This window comes from Protopterus annectens, chromosome 2.part1, assembly GCF_019279795.1.
Source record: "Protopterus annectens isolate FY-2018-M chromosome 2.part1, PAN1.0, whole genome shotgun sequence".
Lineage (NCBI taxonomy): Eukaryota > Metazoa > Chordata > Ceratodontiformes > Protopteridae > Protopterus > Protopterus annectens.
In genome coordinates this window covers 1,351,187,378-1,351,212,809 of record NC_056729.1, presented here as the reverse complement: position 1 = coordinate 1,351,212,809, position 25,432 = coordinate 1,351,187,378, and the positions used below count along the sequence as shown (strand labels likewise).

The 25,432-nt window shown below is 37.0% G+C and overlaps 1 protein-coding gene across 1 annotated transcript in view; it reads left to right on the top strand.

Moving 5' to 3' along the window:
- Positions 1 to 25,432, top strand: part of SORCS2 (sortilin related VPS10 domain containing receptor 2) — a 2,271,537-nt gene that overhangs the window by 2,041,985 nt on the left and 204,120 nt on the right. Inside the window, exons 17-18 of the mRNA XM_044063564.1 lie at positions 9,621 to 9,792; positions 18,151 to 18,337. Coding sequence (XP_043919499.1) covers positions 9,621 to 9,792; positions 18,151 to 18,337 — 359 coding nt within the window. The remainder of the gene's footprint in view (positions 1 to 9,620; positions 9,793 to 18,150; positions 18,338 to 25,432) is intronic.

The following is a 25,432-nucleotide window of genomic DNA, read 5'->3' as shown; positions in this document are numbered from 1 at the left end:
CATGTTCCTGGTTCGTCATTATGATCCAATGACCAAAAACTCCTATCTGTCCACAAACATTTTAAATCTTCTGGCCATTGTCTGTACTCGTACCATATTGCTAAAGCCTGGAAATCCTTATCTGTATCCATCAGGTCAATACCCTCCCTGCCATCCTTCAAAACCAAGACTTCCTAGCCAAAAGCTAGATTTGTTCTTGTTCAACATCAGAATAAACTATATCCTTAAATGTGAACAAATACCTATTTATACCTTATATGTCCTTACTCTCCCATCTTTATTCACTTCCTTACTTCTATCATTTTTTCTCTCCAGGCTGTCTGTATAAATACACCATAAGCTGGCCATTCTCTCACTTCATATTGCAGTTTCTGATTGCATTATACTAGCTTATCATTAATGTTTTTATAAAGTGGCTAAAATATTTCTAACTATGAAATCATTGTTATATAATTTGTGTCTATTCTGAATCAATGTTTTCATATATCTAATGTGATAGAATTATTTAAACTGTAGGTTTTTTGTATTATTTTTAAAGACTGCAAAATTATATTCTTAAAATATTTTGTATTACTATGGAGCTTTTCTCCCTGGGCCTCCACCATACATCTCAACCTCTTAGAGCAAGAAATCTGGACAAAGCCATAAATAAAAGGGAGACAAAGGTCCAAACATAGGGACATTTTTTACATATTGCTCTTACAAACTTAGAAAGTTGATAGAATAACAGGTTTTGCATTAGCATGAATTTTCTGAAAAATATGAAGTCTGAAACCTATATGTCTGCTATTATTTTCTAACTTCAGTCTTTAATGATTTGCCACTAATTTCCCACAAAACTACAATTATATGAAAAACGGACAAAAAATGAGGTAATAATCTGGACATTCTGTGAAATTTGTACAGTTGAAAGCTATGGAATGGGCTCCTACCCATTTGACCTTTCCCAGTAACAAAATTCGATAAAATAAATAAATATGTTTGTGAGTGGAGGTGAAAACAAAATCATTTGTGTACATGGTGATATTTAGGTGAGGAAGGTCTCATGGTATATTATTTAAAAATAAGGAATATACTGGGGGCTAAGACAAACCTTGGGGAAACTCCAGATATAGTGTGTCTGGAAAGTTGGTGAAGAGATACAGAGCTAACTCTTAAATTATTGTGAAACCTCAAGGGAGAAGCCATGGTCAAATAATTTGTGAAATAGAAGGTTGCGTTCAATCAACTCCAAAGCTCTTTTTATGTTGATTAAAATTGCTTTGATTAGAAATACTTTGTCAACAGGCTCATTAGTGATTACTAGGCTAAAAACCCTAAAGGGCCTTTGTAAACCTAGCCATGCATCCCAAAAGTATCTGACAGGTTTTGATACCACTAATTTAATATGGGGTTTAGCTTGGGTGTATGTGGTGAAGCATTTACAAGCTTCTTCTTTCTAATGGGACATAAATGGAAGACCAGAGGCAAATTTACAATTCCCTATCCACTGATTTAAGTTCTGCTAGAAAAGGAGTAGTCTCAGAGACACATACCTGTCCCTCCAACATGTATTATTTATGCTGCAAATGAGGTTTAGGCCCATAGATTGGATATTTCTGATGCTATTTGTTTTCCAGATGTGCAACAGTTGCATAAAGGCTTGATGAGAGGATGCTTTGAATGCCAGGCATAGATCGCCTTGCAGCAGTCTGTAAGAGACTGCATACAAGGATAAGGCTTTGAGTGCTCTGTATAGGACATGTAGTCTACACCATGTATTCTTTTTGTGAGGAACTTTTGTGGATGTTCCAATTGTTGCTATGCCTAGTCAGGTCCATACTGAAGGGGGCGTTGTACTCAATGATTGGACTAATGAGAGCGTAGTACAATGGAACAACAGCATCTTTGGAGCTAGATGCCATATCAATGGAAAAACACCGTCTACATGTGTTCCCAAATCCCTGACCACAGGGGCCCTGTCTTAGGAGTGCATTATCAATTGTCAAGAAGTAACCAGTAGGATACACCACGAGAGCACTTCTAGTTCAGCAAATCCTTTTATTCCAAAACGAAAAGTACACAGATAAATGAGCGCTTTCGCGTGCTTCTGGCACGCTTCTTCAGATATAAATTAACTGTTCATCCTGGTTCTTTTTATATCAAACAAACTTCACATCATTACCTCAATTAATCAATTTAATGACTCACACCCAAAGTCTAATTGATTAGTGAAGAGATGGCTAGTAGTTACACAGTGCATCACTTTCAGAACATGTATTTACTTTTTACAAAAATACTAAAATGCATTTAGTTCTTTCCGAATCAACTTGCTATCATTATATCTCTCATCAGGTTACCACTTCATATTCCTAATAATTCACTCTAAAAAACAATATTCATAACCCCTAGATTAAAAGTAAAACAATCTAATTGAAGCTTCAAATTAATAATGAGCATCAGCCGGCATTGTAGCCATTCTCAGGAAAATCCCGTTCTATTTGTTGGCAGTTAATATCCATAACAAGTGAAAATTGAATCTTTTTACAATATTCATGAATAATGTCGCTCTTGTGATGAATATAGGAGAATATCGTGCAACATAACACTTTCCATAATATCTGTGTGTCCATCACTATAAAAACGTAAATGAATAATGAACAGCAATTTCATGAACCATATGTATACAAATTCTATGCCGTACACATCCGGCATTGGTAATTCCATCCTGCATTGGCTTGGCCGCTTTACAAAGTGCATATTGCAAGATCTTTTAGGCACATACATAATTTAATTAGATTGTTACAACTAATAAAACTATACTGAATTGAACAGTCTATCGTCCAACAAGTCACTAGCATCTAGATTCCCTGTACACCGCAGTTTCACTCGATGTCTGTTCAGCGTTGTCCGATTAAAACAAAACAAAAATTAAAATTGTTGTTCTATTAAAATGATGTTAATATATAAAAAATGTAAACTAAAATATACCAACGGATTTGTTCATATACAATGAAAAAATATATGTATATATATATATAGCAATTACAAAACCTAAAAAAATATATAACCTAAAAAAATATTATCAATGCAATAATTTCCAGTGGTATTTGACTTTCTGAAAGAAACAGTTATGCATATTTTGGTACTGAATTTTAGACTGTAACTCTGGCATCAGTTATTAGACTGTATTAGGCCTTCTTGGATAATATTTGTGTCCTTGGGGGATTCTACATCTGCACCTAGTTTGCAATCATTTGCAGCCTGGTCAGTCAGAGGCTGTTGATGCTGGGCTTGACTTCAGAGAAGTAGATGCCATAAAAGAGAGGCCTCAACACAGCACCCTTAATGTTCTGCTAGTGGCTGGCCTCTTTATAGAAGTAGATTCACCTATCCTGACTTCTTGTGTTTTATCTATGAGCCAGCTGAATATCCAATAGGCAATGTAGAGATTTATACTTAATTTCCTGATCTTGTCTACATTGCCTGAGTGGGGTATTTTGTCATAGGGTCATAAGTAAACACAGTGCTATCACTCTACAGATTATTGCAAACCTAGCCAATAACCAGTGGTCAGAAGCAAACCATGTACTTTGTATCTGTGAGATAAAGACTTTAAACATTATGCCAAACCCACCCCATCATAAATGTGGAACACATACACGCACACGCACACACATACATGCACACACATACACGCACACACACGCGCACACACACGCGCACACACACACACACACACACACACACACACACACACACACACACACACACACACACACACACACACACACACATACACTAGTCTACAGCATAGGATATGTCAAATATCCCAAGGTGGATTTTGTTCCCAGGTCTGTGGTACAGTTCAGTCTTTTACTAGGCACATTACCACTACAACATTACTTCAGCAACAATCATTTGGCCAGGTCATGGTAGACACTATGTGCTGCTTTACCCTTGTCTATTGCTTTGATGACCTTCTCAAAGAAGTCCTCAAGGTTGAGCAGGCATAAGCTGCCTTTGATCAAACTGGGTTAGATTCAATGTTTTCTATATTATTATTTATTATACCCATGATTATTCTTTCATTGCCCTTACATATGAGACTAACCATGCTTATGGGTCAGTAATCTCCTTGTTCTGTAGATGGCCTGCCCTTGTACAGAGGGTTAACAATTGCAGTCTTTCATTCACTTAGCAGAAAATTGTTTAGAGGCCTTGAGTTAACAGTGCTTCTAGTGGATCTGATAGGTCATGTTTCACGCTATAAGCATGCATCCTGGGGTATTATCAGGTCTCATTGATGTTGTGTTATTTACCTGTAGAGTGCATTGAAGACCTGTTCCCTCAAGATAGTTGGCAGTATTTCTTGAGAGGTGGCTGGGAAGAGAAAGTGGGATAAAACTGGTGTTAAATTTATTGGCTAATATATTTGCTACATCCCCTGGCTCTGTATAGATGGTTCCATTTACAATTAGCTTGGCACATTGTTGTGTATTGCCTTTGAGGTATCAGACATAGCTGGAGTGGTTATCTTTAGCCTGAGAGGTTTTTTTTACTGTGAATTTGGCAGTGTTAAGACATATAGTCCCTTAAGACTTTTGTTTTGCTTGATGAGGGAGCACTTACCTTTGCTATGCATTGCACTTCCAAATTTTGTTTTGCTTGATGAGGGAGCACTTACCTTTGCTATGCATTGCACTTCCAAATTTTGTTTTGCTTGATGAGGGAGCGCATTGCACTTCCAAATTTTGTTTTGCTTGATGAGGGAGCACTTACCTTTGCTATGCATTGCACTTCCAAATTTTGTTTTGCTTGATGAGGGAGCACTTACCTTTGCTATGCATTGCACTTCCAAATTTTGCTCATGATTTCCTTCATTTTGTTAAATAACCATTTGATATAGAGATTCCACTAGACTAGCTTGTTTTTTCACTTTATTGTGTGTGTATGTTGGCTAGGTACTGCTGCCTTTAAGCAGCTGTAAACATAATTGTAAAGGGTAAGTTATTCCACAGAGGCAGCAGCTGCAATTTATATTCTGACAGGATGCCACTTAAAAGTAGGGAGTTTGCACTGGAATAATGTCTAAAGTTTCCAGGACTACCTGGTCTCCTGGGTTCTATTTTTATTTCAAAATAGACAGCTGTATGGCCCAGCCTGACCAGTGAAGATTTGACACTTGGGGGAGTACAACATTTCCCATCTTAGTGTGGACTAGGTCAATGTTGTTGGTGGCTCTAGTGGAAATATTGACTATCTAATCCAGGGCGTTCCTGTTGACCATGTCCAGGAATCTCTGTGCCTGCAAGTTTGATGTCATATATGATTCCCAGTTTATGATGGGGTAGCTGAAGTCACCCATGCATATGGTGTTGGGTTGAATGGACAGTGACAAAAGTTAAAGTAAGTGGCATGGGTTTCCTGAGCCATAGAGGGGGATCTACAGCTCACAAAGATGTAGTATGTGACTTTCCTTATGGTGAACTATACCTAGTAGAGTCCAAGTGTGTCATACTGCGTTACCAGACCTGAGGTGTTTTTATTATTGATGTAAATTGAGATGCCCTTTTCACCTTCTGTCCCTTTCTGTGCTTTAGCCGGTCTAAATCTGTGGAAGGCATTCTAGCTATACACTGCTTGGATGCTACCTGCCCTGCAACTTTAATCTCTGTCTGAACACAGATGTTTGCATTGTCCAGGACTGCACTGCTTGGGTGCTACCTGCAGCTTTAATCTCATCTGAACACAGATGTCTGCATTGTCCAGGATGAGGAGAGCTTTCTAACAGTGAATTTTTTTTGTTTAGACTCCTGGCACTGAGCAGTATAACCTTTAGAATATTCTGGATTGGTTTAGCTTTGTCAGATGGTACGTCAGGTTGGCAATCCCTACAAAAGACACTACAAGGGTGGCAAGGTTTTAACCAGTATTCAAAAGCTTAGAGAGACAGGTGCAGACTATTCCTGGCAAAGCATTGCGACCTGTCAACCATATCCATTCAGGCCAACAGATATTGTACCCTCTTTAAATGACACCAAATGTAAGCCAGTTATGAAAATCAGCTATTTTTGTTTGTATTGTGGCACCATCCTTGGAGAAGGTAGAATGTTACTCAGTGTTGTGCTCATACTGGCCTGGGACACATAGCCTAAAAGCTTCATCCTTTCTCTCTTTATATAGTCCATGTAGGTATATCTCAGATAATTTACTTCCAATTGGAATATGACTGAGTCATACTGGTACTTGTAGTTTAATAGTTCATGTCTGTGCGTAATCTGGGGGCTCTTGGTCCCTGATGATAGTCATTTGATTGTTTCAGCTAGGCTAGCAAGGCATCTTTGTGAATCACAGTGTAGTCTCCTGTAACCAAAATGTTGCTTTGTGTGGTCTGCATTATGGGCTTAACCGAAAAGACACTGTGAGCTGATGTGCATGTTACTTTGTTATTGGGTTTTTGGGGTTGCTGAGAGTACTTATTGTAATTACAGCACCTGAGCGGCCTTTGACGTTATGGTTTGGGTAGATTAGTTTTATATTAGAGAAAATTTTTGAAGTGAGAGAAAAGATGGCACTACGTACTAAACTTAAAATGGAAGCCATGTTGTCTATCTTTGAGGAGATCGTATTTATGCATGTAGTCAATCAACTTTTTGTAAAGTATTTTTATTGTAATATTTTACCTGGAGGGCAAAGGTTGACAATGAGTCTGTCATCTGAGGAAGACTTAACATTTTGAATTTTATAAAGTGGGATTTTTAGAGTGGGTTTAAATCTAGGTGGTGTTTGTCCTGTGATCAGTGTTAGACTAAAATTATGGACCAAAGGTTTACTAAGAAGTGGGTCTCCTTTTTGTAGAATGTTTGGATGTATGTAGTGAAAACATGGATTGAACTTATTGTTGCTTGTCAAGACAAATGTTTCATTTACTTTGTGGTGGAGAGTATTGAAATAAAATGGGGCTTGATCAAGAATTTGATGAATAGAGTGGAGAGGATTGCTGAATTGTGATTATGGAAGTAGAAGTTGGCTGGGGCCTAAGGGGAAATGGTCAACACACTTTCTTTAAGCAGTTCAAGTAGAAGAAAGATGTTGAGCTGAGATTTAGGAAATTTTGACAGAAGAAATTGTTTTTTAGAACACTAGCTTTTTTCCCATTGTTGAGTTGTGTTGTTTGAAGATTTCTATGTAAGTTGTCTTTAGTCTTGCTAGTCAGAATTATTGTGTTTCATTTTAGCTCTTTATAGGATTGGTGTTTGCCCAAATTATCTGCGACTCTTTTACATTCTTTCCATGCACACCATACTAGTGCAAGCTGACCCTAACCCTGACACCCATCCTTAACACGACATCTTACATTACAAAAACATTTTGCATAACACTGCCACTACAAAAGAAAGCCTTGGACACACACCACAAGCATACACACATGTACTATTCTTGATCTATCCATTATATCAAATGACACTAATGTTCACCTCCCACACACACTTACATCACACAAGCTATCACCTGCCTTTAGACCTGCAAACACCAATGTAGTCACATGCACACAGACACAAACATACATGCACATAGACATACACACATGTACTGACGAATGACCAATATTAAACAAACACCCGTACATTTATCTTCCGCAACTGATGATTGTAGGTGTGTGTGTGTGTGTGTATGTATGTATATATATATATATATATATATATATATATATATAATATCTAAGTAGGCGATGGTAGGGGGATTTAGGAGTAGGAGGCGGACGGTGAGGGCAGTAGGGGAGTGGATGTAGGGGAGGGGGTGTAAAGTGAGGAGTGTGTTATGGTGAGTGTCGTTAGTGTAGGTGGAAGTGAGTTAGGGTGGAGGGGGTGAAGTGGAGGTAGGTAGGGTGAGTAGGTGAGTTAGTGTAGGGTAGGGATTAGGGGGAGGGTAGGTGAGGGGTGAGTAGGGTAGGTAGGGAGAGTGTGTAGGGTAGTGTGGGGAGGGGGGGGGGAGGGGTGTAGTGAGTAGGGGTAGGGTTAGGGGTAGGGAGAGAGAGGTGTAGTGTGTAGCTTGGGGTTAGGGTGGGATATATATATATATATATATATATATATATATATATATATATATATATATATATATATATATATATATATATATATATGCTTGTGTATATATGTATGTGTATATATATATATATATATATATATATATATATATATATATATATGTGTGTGTGTGTGTGTGGGGGTGTTTAAAACGAGAAAACAAAATGTGATGTTTTGGGCCTGTAAACAAAATCCACATCTTATAACACCCTGAAATATCCAATAAAGAACCTGCAGAATAACACTGCACAATTGGTTTAAAGAAGAAACTGGAAAGTGTTAAAGAAATCCTTTTGTGGTAGCTTTGGGTGAGGTACCAAACAAGCTATTACTGGAGGTAGTCATTATCCGTGCCTTAAAGGAATAAGGTTGGCCTTTTACTAATAAGAATGAATTATGCAAACAATGTGACAAACAATACACTGTAAAAGTGATAAGAATAAACTAGAAAAGGCCATATGCTGTGAAGTACAGCTGCTTATGTTCATTGCAAAAATAATTGTTTCATTTTGTGGGAACATGGGTGAAATTTTTGGCTAGGCTTATAAGGGCCTTGGGGCCAATAGCCTAGTATCGTCCTATGAACCTATGAATCTATCGAGCAAAAGTCCAGGAAGGAGTCTGCAAGTTGTATAGAAAGCAGAAGTAAGGACAGCTGAGCTTGGTACCAAGGTAAATAAATGCTGTAGATGATCAACAAAGCAGTGATTGCAGATGCAGACATGAAAGTGTCAGATGAGGAGATGACAAACTGTATGGAACACATTTAGTAAGACGTCATCAAGAGTAGTGTATACACCTCTCAGTGCTTCATCTTTATAATGACGTAGACAGCAGAGGGTAATCACAAAGGACAGCAACAAAATCATGTGTTTTTCCACAGAAGCTACAGATAATAGCAGCTTAACACTTAACATTTATAGTACTGAAGAAAAAAGTCAGGTGAAAACAAGGGGATGCAATTGGAAATTGCAAGGTGTGTTATGTGAGAAGTTGGGAAAAACGCAGTGGTATTTCAAGGAAAGAGCAGTGGTGATCGGCTTAGCCCTTCTGTAGAAATAATGTATAGAAATAATGAGACCAAAAACAGTAAAGGAGTTCAGGAATGTGCAGTGCAAAGGAAGTCCTAAGGAAATGTGGGAGAAATACGTTTATGGTTAGGTAAAACCTGCAGCTTATCCAACATGGAGTCAAACTGGCACTTTACGTAAGGCAGGTGGTCATTTGCAGCTATCTGAAAATTTTTGTATTTTTCTTTGATTCAGGAAAAAGTGTCCTGTACCATATCAGACATCTTACCTGCTATGTTACAAGGTTAGTTAAGAGAATTCAGACACTGTACCTTTGGAAACTAACATTATAAAAGAAGCAGCACCATCACTGAGCAAACCTGTAAACCAACTGCAAAAAAAAATATGTCAAAGTATAATCATTAAATGAATGTATAAAAATAATTTGAGTTCTTTGCATCTTGATTTCCATGTGTATGTACTCCTCTTCTGCTCAACATCTGATGAGAGTGCTCTGTTTGCTTCCTTATCTATGTAGGTACAGGAAGGTGGTGCTGAACATGTGTGAAGGAGGAGTGGATAGACAACAAAACATAATCCAACATCAGTGTCCTCTGATGGCACCCAAAGGACTGCAGATCAGCATTAAAGGAAACACACTGGCTGTTGACCCTGGGGAAGATATAACCTTTATTGTGAAGCAGGAACAGGTAAACATGGTCAAAATGAAGGTGTATCCATTATTCACAAAAGCATAATGTATGAACTTTTCTTATCCATCAGTTTCTATTTTGATTATGTAAACCATTGTATACTGAGCTGCTCTTTAGTAGATAGGTGTATGCATTAAATAGTTTAAAGGGTGTCAAGCATTCTGTCAAATTTTTGCTTTCATTGAAATAGGCATTGGCTGTATGTTTCACTGATTGTGTGTGTGTGTGTGTGTGTGTGTGTGTGTGTGTGTGTGTGTGTGTGTGTGTGTGTGTGTGTGTGTGTGTGTGTGTGTGTGTGTGTGTGTGTGTGTTACAGTGAGATCAGCAATTAGTAGGGTTAATGAAGTTTCTTCTTGGGCAGCCATGGTGGTGCAGCAGTTAGCATTGCCGCCTCACAGCAAGAGGTTCTCCGGTTCAATCCTCGGCTGGGCTGCCTTCTGTGTGGAGTCTGCATGTCCTCCCTGTGGTCGTGTGGGTTTCCACCGGGTGCTCTGTTTTCCTCCCACATCCCAAAGACATGCTGTACCTGGATTGGACACTCTAAATTGGCCCTAGGCATGAGTGCATGTGTGTGTCTTCTGTGGAAGGTTGGGCGCCGAGCTGGCAACTCGACACTATAAAACTCCACTGCCAATCATGAGCAGAGAGTTGATCCACTATGGCAACCCCTAACTGGGAAAAGCCAAAAGAAGAAGAATGAAGTTTCTTCTTATCTCCAGTGTTGTGTCATCTCAGACTTATCTTATTTAGACCATGGAATATGGGCATTGCAGGGGACTTGCAGCCCTCTGTGAAAACACAGCTTTTGTATTTCTTATTTGGATACATTTCTATCAAATTTCAGCATGTGTTAAAAACAACGTTAAATAGTTTTTAGCACATAAACAAAACTTGCACACTGTAACTGTCCCAACTGTTATTGGACAGGGAAAGCAATTACAGCAGACCCACTATAAATCTTCACTTCACACAAGCATACAATCATGCACCCTACACCTACATCAAGATACTCACACATACACAAATGTAGCAGAAGCAGGAAGATCAGGCGACATCTGAAGAAGAAATATGGACATATGAAAGAAAAAGAGATTTAATATGGTGTAATATTTATACAAAGGAGAAAGCAAAACTAAATAATACAAAAAGAGCAGCACCAAAGATATTTGAATAGAAATACAAGCAAAGGAATCCAGACATGGAAAACTTTACAATACAAAAAATAAGGAGACAGAGGAAAAGTTAAAGAAACAGAAATTGAGGTTATGGAGTACTTGCAAAGTGAAGGATTCAGTGTAGAAAATCTAATTCAGAAAGTACCACAACAGGATGGAGCTATGGATATCCAAAGTAAGGGAAACCAGTGGAACAGGAAGCAACTGGTCAGGTGCCATATCAAAGATATTTTAGAGCCTTCCACAGGAGAACAATAATATTGTTCACTTGAAGCTAAACAGCAAAGAAAGGAACAGGAAACTGTGGAAACTCTGATGCAGTCAATGTTGAGGAGTGATAGCCCCGTGAGTTCCCAATGGCAGAGCAATGGATGGCACAGAATGAAATTGAAGAAAATGTGCCACAGGAAGATGCTATAGAACTTTCTATAGAATGCCCACAGAAAATGGAAAACAAGGGATGTGCCTTCAATTTGGAAGAAAATGAGTTAAGAGAAGAGTTGCTTGATTTAATAGACATAGAGAGATATATTAAGATTAATGAAATAAATAGACTGCAAAAGGTCAATAAAACCCAAAAAGTCAGAAGTCTGATAAAACAAATGAGCACAGTAATTAGGACTGTCCATAGAGATCCATGTGATATAACAGAAGTAAACAGGATATGTTACTGTGCAGCTAAATTAATAACTGATAACATTCTACCACAAGAACACAGGGTAGTGAGAGAAAGAAAGGGGAGAAATCAAATACAATCATGGAAGTATCTAACAGAGAAATCTATAAAGCAATTAAGACAAAAGTGTCACTTTTAGAAGAATATAGAAGGGAGAATCTATCAACAAAAATGCTAAGAAATATGGTTGTTAAAAGATCACCTAGTAGGAAAAAATAAAAACAATAAATTGCCATAAAATATGTAAATACTACCCTAAAAACATTTAAAACATATATAGACAAAGTCACAAATGGGCGGCCACAGTGGTGCAGTGGTTAGCGTTGCTGCCTCACAGCAAGAGGTTCTCTGGTTCAATCCTCGGCTGGGGAGCCTTCTGTGCGGAGTCTGCATGTCCTCCCTGTGGTCGTGTGGGTTTCCTCCGGGTGCTCTGGTTTCCTCCCACATCCTAAAGACATGCTGTAGGTTGATTGGACACTCTAAATTGGCCCTAGGTGAGTGGGTGTGTGTGCCTTCTGTGGAAGGTTGGGTGCCGGGCTGGCAACTCGACACCGTAAAACTCCACTGCCAATTATGAGTGGACAAGGTAATCCGCTGTGGCAACCCCTAACCGGGAAAAAGTTGAAAGAAGAAGAAGATAGACAAAGTCCCAAATGTTAATTCTTGTTTTTTCGGACTCTGCCAATAGCCTTTACACCCACTATCCTTGATACATTCCAAACACAAAAAAAATACATTAAAGAAAAGTTCAATAAACTATTGGCATCAACTAGTAGAACAAGAGAAACTATTAACTAATGATCAAATAATTAACAAGTAAAATATAAATAATGATTCATGGCTACTCCTGCAAAATCTAAGATAATATCTTATAAATAAAACTGAACAAATGCAAACAACAGTTAAACAAAATGTTCCTAAATTCATTGAATAGTTTATTATAATCACAAAACAACCTTATCAAGGAAAAGGCTACCTATCTAATATTTACAAACTTATTAAAAAAACATCTAGACGCATACTGGAATTATTAGTTGCAGATAAACAACCACCCTCCTAATGAAGAAGAGAAAAAGATTATCTTAAAATCCTCAAAACAAACAACATTGTCAATATATTGGCAACTATTTACTTGGAGATATTTAAACAGAAGTTTTTATACACCAAATAAATTAACCAAAATATTTGCTAGTGAGGATCAATGTTGGAGATGTCAAATCAAAATAAGAGCTGACTGGCATCATGTTTTCTATGAATGCAAGTGTCTCACTTTTTATTGGGAAAATATTAATTATTTTCTCCAAATTGCTTTTAATGATAATTATCAGTTAACAAAATCAATGATTCTATTCAACTTTCCCATCCCGGACTGTGTGCCAAAAAAAGATTTCAAGATACTATGGTCATTGATGGCAGTAGCACACAAAATTATCACAATTCATTGGAAAAGTACAACTTCTCACACCTTTAAGGAATTTAAAAACTTGCCTTTAGCAGTTAGAGGTAATGGAGATATCTACACTGAAGAAAAGAACAACCAGACCTACATCACTTTATAACTTTTGAATGAAAATATTAGAAATATTTGAGAAAATGGACAAAGATTTATGAAATAATTTATTGTTCTTCACAATATACTTAAATGTATTCATAACTTTTGCCTGTATATACACTAATGTATATAGTTAATGTTAGGAGATTATAAGTTTTAAATGGTATATATGTTTTTTTTTTTTTCATTTTGAATTTATGTAATGTTTGATGAAATATCATATTCAAAAAAATTTAAAAACTATAGTAAAAAGATAGATGTGATAAAAGCAATGCACAGTATTAGAACAGACCAGGATCTTTCATGCACTATTACAAATAACAAACTAAAAATTTCAGCACAGATGAAAAAACTTAGAAGATACACAGATAAATACAAAGGAAAAGTACAAAATAAGCAATTTATTGATGACCCAGAAATGTTTTATAGAGAACTGGGAAACAAGGTAAAAAGAATTGAAAGACCACCAAAAAAAGAAGAAATAGATACATTTTGGAGAAGTATCTATGAAGATCCAGTGGAACATAACAAAGATGCGAAATGGAGAGAAGAAGTAAAAGAAAGAATAAGAAGTTTAAAGGTACAGGATATGAAATGGGATGAGGTAACAGCAAGAGAGACTGAAACAAAGTTAAGAAAAGCCTCTAACTGGAAAACCCCAGGTCCAGATACAGTACCTAATGTTTGGTTAAAAGTATTAACATCCTTGCATGAAGATTTAGCCATGAGTAAGAACTATTTATATGCGCACCTCAAACAGACACCAACCTAACAACAGGAAGAACAATGCTCCTACTTAAGAGTGAACCTGCAAGCTACCCTAAAATTATAGACCAAGAATTTGCCTTCTGACAATGTATAAACTATACACAGGAATTAATGCTGACAGTGTTCATAGCCATTTAGAAGAAAACTCAATTATGGAAGTAGAACAAAAGGGCAATAAAAGAAAGCCATATGGAACAAAGGATCATTTGTTATTAATTAAAGTCATAGTGGAGAACTGTAAAAAGGGGAAGAATCTAAGTACAGTATGGATTGACTACAAAAAAGTATTTGATAGCATCCCATATTCATGGATAAAAGAGTGCTTAAAAGTGTGTAAGATACACGCTACACTGATCAACTACATTACAGTGACCATGAAACAGTGGGAGACCACTTTGCAATTAAGCCATGATAAAGGACAAATTATTATCCCAGGGGTAAAAACTCAAAGGGGAATATTCCAGGTTGTCTCTCTGTCACCATTGCTATTCTGCATTGCCCTTAACCCATTAAGCTGTTTACCTAACAGCTTAGGACATGGCTATAATTTCGCTCCTAGAAAACGACAAAGTGTAAAGACTTCTCATCTTCTCTTTGTCGATGATTTAAAACTGTATAGCTTATCAGATGAGGAACTGAAAACACAACTGCAGCTTGTCAAAACATTTTCAGATGATATAAGAATGTCATTTGGTCTTGATAAATGTGCAAAGTAACCTTTAAAGCAGAAAAACTGCAGCACCAGGGCAACATTAGTTTGGGACAAGAATATGTTATAAAAGAACTTGAGCAAGAGGGAGTATATAAATATTTGGGAATTGATGAAGGATCAACAATAAAACATGAACAAATGTGAATAACAGTAAGGAATACTTTAGAACACTCAAATGAATCCTGAAAACAGCGTTGACATCTAGGAACAAAATCCAAGCTATAAACCAATTTGCTCTTACTGTCCTAACTTACAGTTTTGGAGTGATTGATTGGCCCCAAAACTTGTTGGACAGATTAGATAGGAAAACAAGAAGGATGCTTCATGCTCAGCAAATGATTTATAAAAATCAGTGTAGACCAATATCATATATTCCCCATTCCGAAGGAGGGATGGGAGTCCTTGAAATTGATTACATGTATAGATTTGCGATCATGGGACTCCACACATATCTGCTGACCTCACAAGACCCAAATGTAGTGAAAGTTTTGAAACATGAGGAGACTAAATCTATGATGACTTCTCTGCTTAATCTAGCAGAAGCATATTGGCATCAAACAGGAATGGAAATCAAACCAGAAGTAGATAAAAATCAGGCAGCAACTGAACTTGACAAAAAAGAAAAGAAAGAATATAAGGTGAAGGACCAGATGAGAAGGCAAGGAATGTGGAAAATGCATAAATTTAGTTGCAAGTATTGAAAACACCTGGAAGAACCTCATGTTGATCAGGAACGAACGCTGGAATGGTTAAGGAAAGGCAAATTCAAGCCAAGAGATGAAAGGTTAATATTGGCATCCCAAGATAGTGGGCTATGCTGGTTTACAAAGTCTGTTGAACAGGTTCAGGTGCCTAGACAGCAAGACATTTCCCTGTGGTACATTTGACTGGGGACACATGGCTGAAGTTACATTCAGCTGCAGAGAAATATGGCTGTTTGCAAATTCCCTGTGAGCAGAGAGAAGCACACACTGCCATGCTCACAGCTTTAATAACCAAATGTACAGGGGGAAAACAATGTCCATGGTCCCCAAGGGAACATGAGACAGCAGACGATATGGCAGACATCAGCAGCAGGCTGGCCAGAGGGCATGCCAGTGGCAGTAAAAATGCAGTGCACAATGGACAGCGCCTTTATAATTGGAGTGCGTGGACCTCTACTCCCTTCACAGTGTCTAGGGAACATTACCTAAATTGCATACTAGAGCATTAATGTGACTACAGTAGCCTGCAGGATTTCCTCCATGCTATAGCACACTTCTACATGTTGTAATTACATAAGTATGTACTGTACACTGAGCACAACACTCATTACTTCTTCTGCCCCCATGCATTTGGTTATTAAAGCTGTGAGCATGGCAGTGTATGCTTCTCTTTGCTCACGGGGAATTTGCAAACAGCCATATTTCTCTGCAGCTGAATGCCACTTCAGCCATGTGTCCCCAGTCAAATGTACCACAGGGAATTTGCAAACAGCCATATTTCTCTGCAGCTGAATGTCACTTCAGCCATGTGTCCCCAGTCAAATGTACCACAGGGAAATGTCTTGCTGCCTAGGTGTCTGAACCCCCATTGAACATATGGGAGAAACAGACAAATGTAGGTTTTGTAAAACCAAATTGGAAACATTTGCACACCTAGTCGTTGGTTGTGACATACTAATGGCAGAAGGACTGTATACTGAAAGGCATAATAATGTGGCAAGGCTGTTGCACTGGGGATTGTGCAAACATTATGGTACTGAAGTGTCTGAAAAACACTGGAAACATGAGTCACAAAGCATCATAGAAAATGATGAAGTTTATATTATGTGAGATCACCCATTACCAACAGTTCAAAAAATATATGTGAGAAAACCAGATATAGTGGTCCATGAAGAGAAGACAAAAGTAGTTTTGAGCATTGAAATCACTGCACCCAGTGACTACAGGATGTTGCGTACAGAGAGACAAAGTCATAAGATATCCAGATCTGCAGGCAGAAATGAGAGCAAAGTGGAAGAATGATACCCAGACAGTACCAATAGTAGTAGGAGCAACGGGTCTTATAAAAAAGAATCTGCAATCGTATTTAGATATGTTACCAATCCATGTAACTCTGTACGAATTGCAGAAGGAGTCATTACTGGGCACATTGTGGGTGCTGCAAAGAGCACTTTTGTCTGACAACAAAGATTGAAACAATACTAATTTCATGAGCTATAAGGAATGGGTTCCATTCCCGTCATGCTATTAGACACTCAAAAGGTTTGGAGAAATTAAAGAGAGGACACAAACAAATACACACAGTAACACACACACACACACACACACACACACACACACACACACACACACACACACACACACACACACACACACACACACACACACACAAAGACAAACAATTTCATATGCACAGACACCTATCTGGTACCTCCACATTCTTTATCCATGATATTCCACTGCAGATCATGTTAGGCATCAGTCACCCACCACATACAAACATATCCATGCACCCACTATAACATTCATACACATATACTCACACAAACCACTCACATAATGTCCGTATACTCCATCACACACACTTACATGCAAATGGGTATACATTCCCATACCTCATCTTACACTCACAATCTGCGTAGCATTTACCTGTATCAGCAATATAAGCAGGGTAGAGCTACCTCACTTCATCCTGTGTAGATTTTCTCTCTCTGCAATCAATGGGTGTATTCAGCTTAATTATTTTCTACACTTACACATATTCTGTGCATGGAAGCTTCCTAGAACTGACATCTGTGAATCACCATAACAAGCAATTTACCCTGTAGAACACTGCATCAGAAGTCTTACTGACTTAATTAGCATATGCCTCAAATTTATGTGTGGTGCCAAACCACACTACTGGGCAGCAAGGAGGGCTGTGAGCTGAAACTGGTGTATCTGGTATGCATAGTGATATACATGGCCTTGCATGTCAGCAAGTTGTCTGTGAATCGCAGCCATTATTAAACTGAGGTTCCATTTAACTTAGTGGTAGCTCAAGTGAATGCAAAAAATCCCAAGCCCTTATCTAAAAAAGTGTAAGAGTACTTAATAATCAACAAAAATATACTGTAATCTACCTTTAAGTACAGCAAACAACTTTCCCCCAGTCAATGTGAGTACCACTTTGGATCTCTCCTAAAAAAAGGCCACACAAACTAATCAACAAAACATAAATAAAAATTAATAAAAGTATTTTTTTTTTACTAAGCAAGGTTGACTTTATTTTATATGTGGCTTCCACTCTTACTACCATGAATGATTAAAGAAGTTGCTTATAAAAGAGAAATAGCATTACTTTTATGTGACACAGCCATTATATTATTTAAAATGTGTATTTTGCTTTATGAAACATAATAAGATGTGCTTTAGAATATTTCTATTTTTTAGAAATGTTTACATCACCGTGTTGTTGAATATTTTGTATTATATTTGTTTTTTGTTAGGGTGACATATTAAAAACCAGGTACCAGGTAGACCTTGGTGATGGCTTTAAGGCATCCTACGTAAACCTGTCATTAACAGATGAGCCTATCAAACATCGATATGAGAAGCCTGGGGTCTACCGTGTCTCTGTGAAGGCAGAGAATGTGGCAGGACATGCTGAAGCTGTAGTGTACGTTCAAGTTAACTGTAAGTTATATTCTTTTCAGTCTTGTGTATTTTATAAATGGGTTTTTGAAGGAATCTGCAAAATAAAACTGTAAAATGCTCAAACAATATACTATAGTAATAACATAGGAAAGAAATCTAAAGATAATCCATCTCCTATCTTTCTTTCTTAAAGTATGACTATGACATTAATCTGGTAGAAAGCAAATCCAAATTGTGCATTCCATAGATATACTTCAGAGTTTTTACTACAAATAAAAATTCTGTCTATGCTCTTATTTATTCTAAAACAGATCTCGATTCCCTTTTCTCAAATAAGCAGTCAACCTTTCTTTACAATCTGGATAGCCTAAACAGTTTCAGTTACAGCATCATTCCCAAAATGTAGGAATGCAAAACCTTGTCTTTATTGCATTGTTGTTTAAGGTATAGTGAAAAAAAGGCAAATATCCAATCTGTAAGCAGTAAGTCATGAGAGAGTATCACTTCTGTCTTAAGTTAAAGCAAAGATAATGGGCAGCTTATCAACCTTCTCCAGAAATGAGGCTATTAAAGCAATAATCCACGGCTGGGTTTGGGTAATTCTGAATTTACCCACAGTTGGTGTGGTTTGGTCACAAGGGCGAAGCCTGAGTGACCAAAAAAAGCCAACCGTGGGTAAATCCGGCATTACCCACACCCAGCTGTGGGTTACTGCTATTATACAATGGTGTTAGTTTTGTGTTGTGTTATGTTTGTGTTGTTGTTTAGGTTTTTGTTTGCTTTACTTTGTATTCTTCCACTTTTTGTGAGATAAAATAGTCCACACTTTTACTTCATGTTTACTGTTTATTTTACTTGTTTTTTTAATTTAAACACAAGTTATTATTAATTTTTCAAGAGATCTTAGGAAGTAATGAAGGGATGTAATATAACAGGGATGCATGGTTATGTCCGTAGTGTTGTTTGATCTTTTTTAAGTGCAGGAAAGCTGTTGTTGTACCTCTTAAATGCAGGGAAGTATAAGTGACAGGGAGAACATACTGTAATTGCCTTTTTTATTTGGTGTAGTTATTAATGTTTTGCTTAGTGACTGTATATGAAGCTACAGTGTGTATGAAAAGGATAGCTTTCAAACGTTTAGTTTTTTAGCTAAAACCAAAGTTAAGGAGATACAAAGGTTCATAGTCAGTAGCGATATTTTTTTAATTGATTTTATGTTACTTTTGTATGGTAACGTAGCTCAGGAAGCTGAGAACTTCAATCTGTTGTTGCGTGCGGGTAATGTGTTAAACTTAATCACTTAGAGAGAGTCTCAGTAAGTGCCAATTATCTTTTTGTTTTAAAGGTTTTACGTTACTTTTGCATAGTAATGTAGGTTAAAAAGCTGGGCAGTTACCATGTACCTGTATGCGTGTAAGGTGTTTCTAAACGTTTTTTTTATTTAAGATGTCCGGTATTTGTTTTATTTGTAAAATAGAGTTTGCAGTAGTCAAAAATCGTAGTGTGCTTGCCGGTTAGGTGTTTTATGCAGGGTTTTGCTCATTTGAAGCTGCGGCTGCATGATACATTAGCGGCCGTACTTCTTACTTAGGTTACCTTCGATTTACAATGTGCACGCTGCTTGGATTGCCAATCAGCGTGCACTTTTTTCGTGTCTGCCGATATCACATTGTATAATAAAGATTAGCACATACAATAGGAGTGCACAACTCATCTTCACATGGTTTATTTAGCCTTCTATGAAAGTAATAAAATTGTTTATATGACTCTTTAAGAGTGTAGTATCATTGAACTGTACTGTAGCTTAGTGGCTTTTCAGTGCTTTCACTTTCCCTATGTTACTGTACACTACAGAAATAATAAAAGATGTTCTGTTGTTTGATTTATTCATATCTGGACAGCTCTTATCCTGGAAGTGTAACAGAGTCATACCAGGAATGAGTAATTACGGTAACCCTCATATTGTTTGTCAAGTTACAGTTAGACGAGATTTAATTTAATTTAATTGATTTATATTCTTTGATGTTGAATTCATTGTGTGATGTTTGCCATAGAAAACCAATTCTGGTGAGATTTGTCTTGGCATGATGCCAGATATTCATTGTGTCAGCTTTTCCATTTTCTCCACAGCTCTGAAACCATGAAGTTAGTATATTTAAACAAAACATTTTTTTTTTTTTTTTTAATATTTTGTTTAGTCCATGGTTTGACCATTTTTTTATCGTCCAGCTGAATCTTCATGTAGTTGTAACTTCACAAAGCTTAGGGGAAGTGACTAAAAGGTTATAATGGCTTTATAATCCACTGCTCATTATTCCTGTTTTACACTATTTTTTTACTTATATATTCTTCATATTTCCTGATGTATGCATCTTCCTTAGGTCCGGCATCTGTTTTCACTATACTGATTTTGCTACCAACCGTCTACGTGTTGGCTTTTAACCCCTGTGTAATATATCAGGATCAGTATAATTGGGCAAAGCTGAAATGATACATTGGATATGACAGTTATTTTTCATTCTGCATAAACATTTTACAGCCTTCATAAGAATTTTAAGGTAATTAAATCACATCACCATTTGTGCCTTATTAGTACCCAACCTTAAACTAAACCTATTTCTCCAGGAGGGTTAGGTTAGTTAATTGCAGAAGGAATTTGTGTAAATGTTTCTATCATCCAGATTCTGTTTAAAGGACTGATTAACCTGCAGGGGCAGTCTATTTTAGAGGTGATGGAGGCGCTGTGTGATGAATCTGTCTATCTGTAACATTTTATTGTCTGCTGCTGAAGCTTCAAATGCTTGGTTGCCTAATTTGTAGGAGTATTTGAATTGTGGAGGTGTCTGAAATCCAAGACAAATGAGTATCTACTGGCACAGAAGGTAAGGCACAGACCACCCCTCAAGATCTATAAGATACCAAGCAGAGGGACAGTGCTTCTAGCCTCCTTTTTACTACAGGGTTTTAAGCCTGTGATCTTAGTTGAGAACCTCTGGGGTCTTTCAAGTTGACTGATATGTCTATTTAGGTTGATTACAATGTGGGACATTGCACTCGATAATTGGCCTAATCAATGTAGAATATAAGGGAACGATGACTTAATTAGATAGGGATGATATTGTCTTGATAATTTTCTGCAATAAGTAGAAGGATTTTCTGACTACTGTTGTTACATGATGATCAAAAGAGAAGGAATTATCATCCCAAGTTCCAAGGTGCCTAACTGTAATTTCATTTTACAGTAGGGTATTGTTTATACTGTATGCTGAGGGGAGGGAATGTCTACCAAAAGTGATTATATTACACTTTTTGCATTTAATATGATTCCATTTTCAGTACACAGGTATTTATGAGTGAGTTCTTGCTGAAGAATTTGGGTATAGGGGAGGCGACTTTGATAATAACTCCCAGTTTGCAGTCATCTGCAAACTTAGTAATCAAGTAGTCCTAGCTCCCTTTCTGCAGACTGGACAATAAAACAACAAAAAGATGGGTACCACCACTGAGCCCTGGGAGACATCTCTGGTTAACTTTCTACTTTCTGATGAATCACCTGACACTTAAACTGTGAGGGTTCTGACTTTTAGCTAGTTTTGTATTCACGTTACTACATAGGCATCTATTTTAAAGCACTTAGTTCACTTACAATACCTCCATGCAGGCATTAAGTGTACTTGCAATGCCTCCAGGCAGGCATTCAGTTTACTTACAATGCCTGCATGGAGTATACTATCAAAAGTCATGGTCTGGTCAAAATATGCTAGACCACTACCAACAGCCTGTGTAATCTTCTTGAAGAAGTTCACCAGGTTCATTAGGTAGGATCTTCATAAAGCCAAACTACTAAGATTTCTGATATCATTGAGATCAGTTACAGTACATCCCATGGCTTTATAAATGAGGCTGATCAGGTCAATGGTTCTATAATTTCCAGAGCTAAACAGTTTGAGGAGTGAGTCTGCAAGAGCATGCTTTGCACTGTTAATTAAATACAGTAAACTCTCAGTTAACCGGCACCTATGGGGATTGGTAGATGCCGGATAACTGCAGTTTCTGGTTGCTTGGCAGTTACTATTAAAATAGGCCTTTCCAGTACTATACCTTATACTGTTTGTTTGGTTTGACTTGTTCTCAGGTTGGGGAGAGAGGGAATTTATTCCTATCTTTCTTTTTAAAACTCTAAAACTCTAAAATCGTAAGGTATGCTTCTGTGGGGGAAAAAAACAGAAAGTGCAACACATGAAAATTGCACTGTGTTTCTTCGAATTTTTTTTTCTGGTTGGTTGAGTTCTGGTTAACTAAGAGTTTACTATATTCAGATATATGTTATCCCCCATGGAAGAAGTATTTTTGGTTCTATCACATTCATTTTATGTTCCTTTTTCATAATAGGAGGTGTAAGTGATTCAGGGGTTTGTATACTTTGGATAGAAGTCTCAGGGGAACAATTAGTACTGAATTTGATTGCTAGTAAACTGGCAATGTATACTGCATCAGAATAAGAGGTGCCATCAATGCTGGGTGTTCTTCATTAGTTTTCTAATGTAGTTAAAGATGGAAATATAATTGTACTTAACTTCAGATGCTAGTCTGTGTTTATGGGTTGCTTTAGTAGCCCTAATAATATTTTTATGAGTTTAGTGATACGTTTGATGCTGTCATTGATATGAGAGGTCTTGGATCTGCTGTATTATTTCCTTTTTGTGGTAAAGCTTATTTATGTTGCTGGATCATCAAAGTGGTTTGTTTTTGAATTTCCCAATATATTTTTTCTCTAATTGAGACATATATATATATATATATATATATATATATATATATATATATATATATATATATATATGCATTTATCTAAATGAGCATACATGTCCTTTGTGAGGCTATCTGCTGTGTCAGTCATTGGATTTGATGCTGCTATAAGTGAATTCAGAAACTTTGCTGTAGAATTGGATAAGGTTAACTGGCATGGGATCCTTGAATTCAAAGATCTTTGCTACAGAGAGTTTAGCGATTATCGAAGGTGAATACCACAACTGTATGGTCCAACTTAATATTTTGATTTACACACATTCTTACACAAATGCAACACATGACAAGTGCCATCATCAGTAATATATATTCATTTGTGCCACATATATAAAATACATGGTAATATGCCAAAAAATGACTCTAGATTGCAACAGTCATGCCCATTGTCCCATAATGAAACAAAATATAATCAACAGCATCATTTGTCACTTAGTTATCAGTACCTACAGGGATGGGAGCAGCAAAAGATTCTTTGAAAATGCATAAACTGAGGACATAATATCACAAGACCAAACCATGTAGCATGAATGCTACCATAAAAAAGTATAAGTTTAAAAATGATCAGATGAGCTAAATGGTATACCTTCATTTGTGCAAAGACACACTTCTGAATGGGTGTATCCTCTAACTGTGTTGCCGAATTCCATTATGCCCACTTCCCTAAACGTCATAAAAATATCGACATTCCCAATCGCTCCACTGCCAAAAATGAGTTCTACCATGGTTCAAAAAGGGGGTGAGGCTTTGTCATTCGGTGCTTTGGTTTTCGCGGTTTTCAAATTTTGTGGTTCGCAGTTCGCGGAAGTAGCATTGAATATGTGGCTGGCAAACATATGAAGGTATACTGAGCTAAATACATTTGGGTTGACTTTTACAACACAGTACATTAAGGGGTTTCAAAATATATTAGGTAATTTGTCAGTCTCTTTAAAAAAAATCTGCAAATATTTCCATGTTGACATATGTGGATAGTCACACCATAGCTTCAGAGTAATTTCTTCTTTTTCAGCCACCAATTAGTAAAAAAAGTGTAATCCAAGCTGAGATTTGCCATACTAGGTAACTTTTTTAAAAACTATATGTTATTGTATATGTAACCCCTAGTAAACAATTATACAATTTGCAGTTTTGGATATTCTTAATAATTGATGAACTGAACAAATTGTTCCACAATTTTTTTCTAAATTGGCTGAATTGAACAGCAATACAAAAATGTGAAATAAGTGAGCAACAAAGTCTTTTTCACACAGTACACATTCAGTTGATGACATTTTACACATTGGTGCTAATTTGTGTGGAGTTATCTAAGTGTTTTTCAAAAATATAAATCAATGATGTATAAATTTAGAAGATAAGTACTTATAGATGTCATTCCCTGTTGATGTAAAACCTTGACCACATTCACAGAATGTGAAAAAAGTGTGTTGAGGCCGATTCCAGATACAGAGGCAGTCAGGATAGACAGTGATCTCATGAAAGTACACAAACCAGTAATGAGAAATGTGTAGCTCTGAAAAGTAAGAAAAAAATTAAAGTTAAAATTTACAAAGAAGTTACATATTTTTTGGGGGGATATTTTAGCTAAAGCGGGACTAGCTGTTAATAATAGTTAAATAACTGTGAATATGTGGAAATGGCTGTTTTAATTAGAGTTAAATATAAAAGTGAATCTGTAATGGTCCCTCAGCATTTAATTTAGGATTAATATGTAGTTATCTGACAAGTAATACAGGTGAAGATCACAATTCATTGAGAAGTCATTGTGTTTAACTAACACTTATAAGTATAGTATCTTATCTTTGAGGGTTTATAGTAACAAAGAAAATCATTAAACAGGATCAGTTTCTTAATACAGTTTTGTACATCTATAACCAAGAGGTTTAGAAAGGAAGTTTGGTAAAGTAACTCAAGACCTATGGAATATCCCCATTTTATGAGCCAGTGCTCGAGATGTAGTGATCCACAGTAGAGTATTATTCTGTGATGAAGTAAAGTGAAAAGAAAATAAGCACAATTTAAACATTCTAAAGCAACAGGAAGGCATGTGATTCAGGAGATTAAGTCCACATTTTATTTGAAATGTTGTTGCTCTTCTTTCAGCTTTTCCCAGTTAGGGGTCGCCACAGCGGAACTCCGGTCTGCCAATGATTGGCAGTAGATTTTTTTACAGATGCCGAGGTGCCAGCTTGATGCCCAACCTTCAACTAAGGCACGCCTATTCTACGCATGTCTTTCGAACGCCACTCGACCACAGGGAGGACATGCATACTCCACACAGAAGGCGCTCCAGCCGAGAATCGAATGGGAGAACCTCTTGCTGTGAGG